The sequence below is a fragment of the Papilio machaon genome, chromosome 14, assembly GCF_912999745.1.
Source record: "Papilio machaon chromosome 14, ilPapMach1.1, whole genome shotgun sequence".
Lineage (NCBI taxonomy): Eukaryota > Metazoa > Arthropoda > Insecta > Lepidoptera > Papilionidae > Papilio > Papilio machaon.
Window position 1 is genome coordinate 3,160,548 of NC_059999.1, and position 6,344 is coordinate 3,166,891.

The 6,344-nt window shown below is 37.4% G+C and overlaps 2 protein-coding genes across 2 annotated transcripts; one reads left to right on the forward strand and one right to left on the reverse strand.

Moving 5' to 3' along the window:
- On the forward strand, nt 1-701 carry LOC106719995 (helix-loop-helix protein 1). The gene is made up of 2 exons (XM_014514499.2): nt 1-123; nt 404-701. The coding sequence occupies exons 1-2, from the start codon at nt 2-4 to the stop codon at nt 699-701; spliced, it is 420 nt and encodes a 139-aa protein (XP_014369985.2). The 5' UTR covers nt 1.
- Nucleotides 702-1,584: 883 nt separating this feature from the next.
- Nucleotides 1,585-5,470, reverse strand: LOC106719793 (NPC intracellular cholesterol transporter 1 homolog 1b). Its single transcript, XM_045680849.1, has one exon. It carries the CDS (start codon nt 5,375-5,377, stop codon nt 1,643-1,645), a length of 3,735 nt encoding a protein of 1,244 aa, XP_045536805.1. The 5' UTR covers nt 5,378-5,470; the 3' UTR covers nt 1,585-1,642.
- Between the last annotated feature and the right edge of the window lie 874 nt (nt 5,471-6,344).

The window sequence follows — 6,344 nt, forward strand, 5'->3', positions numbered from 1 at the left end:
AATGAAGAGCTGGTTGGAGAGTGGTGTTAGTATGGACGACGGCGCGTTGTCGTGCATGCTCGCCGAACCGCGCGAAGCTCTACTGCCCATTACGGGCAGGGAGAACTTGGCACCCAGGAAACGGTACGTAATATAATAGGAATTGGGTCTAACCGACTATATCCCGGGTAAATAAATAAAAATAAATAAATAAAGTCCTTGGAAGAACATGAATCAGACGCCTCACACATCAAAATCAGACAAGCCATTTGAGCTACCGTTCACAATGGAACGGTCATAATATGTAGATATAATCCCGCGAGTATTACAATAATTCTAGCTTTCGGGCAATAATGTAACAAAATGTTGGCATATAATAATGTTTTATCTATTGATTATTATTTTTTATTTATTTTTTGTTCAGAGAAAGAGCACTAGAGCCATGCGCGTTATCCGAAGAGGCATACCTCTCCAGTGGAACAGGGTCTCCCTGTGCCGGACTCTCCCGGGAAGAGCGTAGACGGCGACGCAGAGCTACACTCAAGTATAGAACAGCGCATGCCACCAGGGAACGAATACGTGTGGAAGCATTTAATGCCGCATTCGCGTCACTCAGGCGCCTTCTACCAACCTTACCTCCGGATAAGAAATTATCGAAAATTGAAATTTTAAGACTCGCAATATGTTACATAGCTTATCTAAATCATGTATTAGACGCGTGATAGAAATAATAGTTGTTAAGAATGAATTGCAATTCGTTATGTAGAATTTCAGTTGATATTATTATTAGTCACACGAATATGCAATATGTATGTATAAAAATAATTTATTATTCTACTGTTACGAATGAATCATCTTGTATTTAGGAGCTAGTCATTATTTTATTTAAGGTCTTAGAACATTCACATTCTTAAGATATGTTGCAGATATCAATAAACGGTTTATCAATTCCTTGAAAGATACGATAACTATTCAAATTAATTCTAGTATCAGATTAAAATGGTCATTTAGTATAGAAAAAAAATCCTGAACTAAATTGTAAAAATTTGGATGGAGCCAAATATAAAGACTACTAATTTTATTTTACTATATTTAAGGTTTTGTTAATATGTTCGTTTTATGATTTTAATCGATGTCTTCCTTGTTTTGTAAATAAAAATATCCAATAACACTTAATCATCTTTATATTTACAAATATATCACATAGGTACTCTTACAGTAACATAAATAGGACATTTTTTTATGCAGCAGCAAGCAGAATTTAAAAAGTGTACACAGTATAAACTAGGATATAAAAATAATGAGTGAAGTCTACTGTGAAACTGCAATGATTTTTATGTACTTTTTGGAACGAAGTTCCTTATCGCGCGTTGTGAAAGGGGGCTAGACGAAAAAAATTCTTACGAAAAGTTGTCACGACACTTTTAACGTCTACTTCACCATGGCAACGACGTGACAATATATAACGAAAATTCATAGAAATAAAATGTACTTCTTGTGAAGACTTAAGTTTTTTATTCATAGAATAAACATTGGTTCCTTCACTAATTAATCGAAAGGAACTTCGTTCCATCCGGGTGTCCCTTGACACCTCTCAAGTTTTTTAACATCTAATGTAATAGGTATCTTAAATTTAGAGTCAATTTAAATCTGACCCTGACACTCATTTCTTATTAATAATATCGTTAAAATAGCTCAAGAACACAGGATAGAATACCATGCCATGCAATAATCCGAGTATCACCAAACTGAAAAACATTCTAAAGAAGAAAACTTCAATCAATTCAGTGTAAGAAAATGCTAAAACTATAGTCGGTATATTTGTTAATGTTATTCCCGTAATTATAGTTGAGCCTACTTTACAAATTGCATCTGCGACTCTTTCATTGGGTGGACATTTACTGGTTGTAAAAGCGTATGCCAAATGGCTACAAAACTCTACAGCAATACCTATAGATACGATCAAATTAATACATGATACAGCATTCAATGGAATGTTCCAGATGTACATGACCCCCATCATATCTATAACAACCATAATGCTAGTAAACATCACAGTAAGAGTCGTTAAGACGTTAAATCCAGTAGCTAATAAATTAATAACCAATGCTCCTATCAAACAAAAACCTAACGAAGAGAATGTATCACCCCACATTGTCAAATACTGTTCATAGAATACATAAAATACTGAATATGGAAACACTTCAACATCTTTACCGGTATGTTCCTTTATCGCAGAAGTTATGTTAGCAGAAACTTCGTACCCGTATTTAACAGCATTTATATACTCATATGATGTTCCCAACGCTACGTGATATGCCATGAAGGCAGTGTCGTGGACAGTAGCACGCCCTTCTGAATCTAACAAATAATTAACAAAACCCGAGTAGCTAGCGAGACCTCCTTTATTACACTGATCGGTCGGAGTATCTTGTAGGAAGAACGGTATGTAATTTTCAAAAGTCTTTGAATCTGGTCGTAAACCGTTGCCGAATTCGTCTCTGCCGAGGGAACAAAATTGACATTCGGGAGAGGGATCAGTACTAGAACAGAATCCACCGTTTGTAGTATTGTACTTGCAGCAAGCCCCAGTTAAACTTGACCAATCGAAGAAGTCATCTAACCAAGAATTAGAACTTTTTGCTATATACGTAATGTCGCTGTGCCGAGCAGCTAAGAATATTTGGGTTGTGAGAGAGTCTGGATAACATAATTGACCTCCACAAATAACGTTTTGATCGTTTGTGTCTGTAAAGTTTAACCCTCCTTTCAAAACGAAATAAACTGGTGGTCCAAGTCGCAACACGTCATTTACTGATTGCAAATATTTGTACATGTAAGAATCGGTAGGTAAAACTAAATTTTGATCTAATCCTATTTCAAGTTGCGGTATTAATATTATACTGATGGAAAATATTGCCATAAATATAATTGCTACAACAATTTTCACTTTCCAATTTAAAATAAATTCGGAGTAGGGTTTCATTAATCTCGCGATGATACTCTGATACGGCGTATCTGCGTTCAAAGGATCATTATCTAGAAGGACTTTCTTTTGAACACAACAAAATACATCTAGTCTATTTTGACTGGCTCTGTCATAGTCAATTGATAATATCGCAACAACAGTAGTGATTTGAAAAATAAATAAGAAACCTAAAGACAATGAAGCAAACACCGCAAACGTGACCACTGCAGGGAAATTAGCAAGACTTCCAATCGCAAAGCAAGTGATTTGTGTAACCGAAGTAACAAACATAGATGGCCCAACTCTCTTCATCATTTTAGTGAACACGAATGTTCTCTTTTTTCTAGCACTAAAGTTTTCATTGTAATCATCGTACTCTTTTAAGTTAGTTTCTATATCGTGTAAGGTATTAACCATTAAGAAAACATTATCTACTCCCACTGATAACACAAAAAATGGTATCACGTTAATCGCTAACAATGTCAATGTAATTTGAGCGTAACCCATTACACCCATCGCACAAAAAATGGAACCTACTACAATAATTATGCAACTTATACCTACTGTTACTTTGCTATCGACCAACCAAGTTCTACAATATCGTATGTTTCCTAAAGCTAGTATAACATATATAACCATAAGTAAATAACTCAGAGCAATAGGTAAAACTTCTGCCCGTGAAACTCGCTCAATTTCATCAGCAATTGACCGCTCAGCACCATAACTAACATCGACGAAATCCGGTTTCCAATTTGCTTCATAATCGTGTAATAAATCAAGAAACTTCTGCTCCCATTCGAGCACGGGTTGCAGCTCTTCTTCTAAAAGAAAATTACTTATAGGAAAGTTTATAAGTAGCGTATTGGCACTTAAAATATTATCTCCCGTAACACCTCCGAAAGAAATATCAGGGTCGGCACCGCCGCCCCACTCAGCCATACAGTTAAGGGCCAAGTAATTATTCAAGCAATTCTGAATGGTATCTAAGTATGTTTCATTATTTATATTGTTGCGGTCTCTGCCAAGATAAACTGATGCTGACATGAATGTACACTGCTCTACTCTCTTTTCACCGCCACGAGGTCTAAGAGGTGCGTAGCAAACATCTTTCAAAACGACGCCCCCTGTGTCTCTGCCAATGTTAAATATGGCGTCTTCTAGTTTGACTAATTCTTGCAAGGCTTCTATTCTGAAAGCCGGGCCATATGTCACGTTATCTACTTCGAAGGGCTCCAAACCGGTAAACTGAAGGTAAACTTGAGCGGCGCGATAGAATGGCCCGAACCTTGAATTGAAATAGTTTAACTCTGTCCGGCTCCTTGAATCCGGTGCAGACCAAAGTTCGAGAGGATCTGAGCTTAGATTGAGATTCAGAACACCGAAGAGCATAGCGAAAGCTATCCATGTGGTGACCATGATAGCAAGTACAGGATTTTTTGACGAAAATGCGCCGATTGCACCAAATGTTTCTTGGAAAAATGCAATGAAGAAATTGTCTTCGGGAACAGATTTGTAGTTATTATTTTCAATTCTAACGTTTCTCAACCTCCTGTATTCCAATATCGAAAGTATACAGAATATAGTAACACCGATGACGAAAACCACTATTCCTATGGAGAAACTAATACAGTTTACTGAAAGAACAGTGCAAATACTTGGCGGAAGCGGCTCAGTTCCAACAGGGCAATTCGCTAAGCAATCGACGCAGCTGCAGGGTAGATCTTCTCCCACGGTTTCTTCACACGGAGGAGCACGAGCGTTCATCGAGTCCTCTACCGTTGGCCATCTCAAAAAGTTTACTTGAACAGGAGCTAAAGGATTCGTCGTAGTATCTCCAGTAAATCCGAACCATGCGTCAGCGTCGCAAACGGGAGCATTGCCGCACATGAGATTGATGGCCGGCATTCCAGTTTGAGGGACGACCACACTGGAACATGAAGCGTGAGCGTCCAACATAAAGTTTTCGTATACTCTGTAATCGATTTCGTTGACATATGGAGTACCGTCCGTCGCGTTTATCACTGTTACTTCTACGAACCGCGCCTGATCTGGGGAACAATTCATCTCACAGATTTGTCTGACAAAATTTCGTAAGCACGTCGGACATCTGCCGAGGATACCTTCGGCTAGCATCAAGCTCTCCTGCATTTTCCTCAACTGGATCTCATCGCAGCATGTCAAGATGTCTTCGATCGGCTTAAGAGTACCGTATTCATCGTATACTAAAAACGGACATCGCGATTCCAGAATTTCCAAGATCTCGATTCTATCAGATTGTGTTAAATTTACAAGTAGGGCTGGAGGATCGTACGGGAAAGGGCACGGTTTTGCGAACCCGTTGATCTCTACACACTCGCCTCGCATTACACATCTCGCTGTAGCACTGTAGAGACAGCTTAAAATAACCACTGTAATTATAATTAACTTCATTGTTTATAGTTTAATATTCTTTATGTCACAAAACTTTCATTTTGTTGAGGACCACTGATTCGATCGACCTATGATACTAATGTGGAGTCGATATTAAATTCGGGCAGAGTTAATCTACTGGTATATAGTTAATTTGATACGTTATCATAATTTAACGCAGGTGGCCGATAAAAACATATAGTAGAGAGATTACATTGCAATTTTGTTTGAATCACCAAAATATTTGCTTTAATGTAATGACAGTACTAAAATGTAGAGACGGGGGACGCAGGTGTCCCTATGAGCTTCCCTTGGGATCGCAGCCATTTTCCTCTGCGTACTTCTATCGCCGATATATTTGCACATTCCCATACATTTAACATGAGCTAATAACGTGCTAAACAACTTCGAATGTCTTTGTCAGAATATAGCGAGACAACTTATAACCATGTAAATATATTTTTTTAATTTACATTTAAATTGTATCTGGAATAGGAAGATATAATCAGTAATATTGATTAATTTTAATTTAACTCAATCCGAATGTACAACAAAACTCTGTAGTAATTCGACCGAGATAATAGTCGTGTAAGTGAGTTTCCCGCGCCTCTAACTTGTGAAGGCGCACGTGTCGAGAACTTGGGGCTATAATTAGATATTATGGTGTAAAAGAAAAATAATTACACAAGCTGTCGCCCGCGACTCTATCCCGGCGGAATTAATAAAAAACCAAATTAGTAGCCTACGGGTTCTTTCAGACGATGTCCCCAAATTTCAGCGAAATCCGTTGAACTGATCTGGAGATACTTTTAAACAAACATCCATCCATGAATAAAATTTTCTTAAAATCGATTGAAAACACAATTTTCACAATATAATTTTAATATCAACAGACAATAAACAGGTGATGCTGTTACCGGATTTGGATGACTATTAATATTTATAATATTATTTTTTTTATTGCAACTTTGACGCAACTTTTTAATTT

Bases quoted from the DNA above. Each gene is read 5' to 3' on its own strand.
- LOC106719995 (XM_014514499.2), top strand. From the start codon at position 2: ATGAAGAGCTGGTTGGAGAGTGGTGTTAGTATGGACGACGGCGCGTTG. The intron at 124-403 runs GTACGTAATATA...TTTTTTGTTCAG, and splicing joins AACTTGGCACCCAGGAAACG to AGAAAGAGCACTAGAGCCAT.
- LOC106719793 (XM_045680849.1), bottom strand. From the start codon at position 5,377: ATGAAGTTAATTATAATTACAGTGGTTATTTTAAGCTGTCTCTACAGT.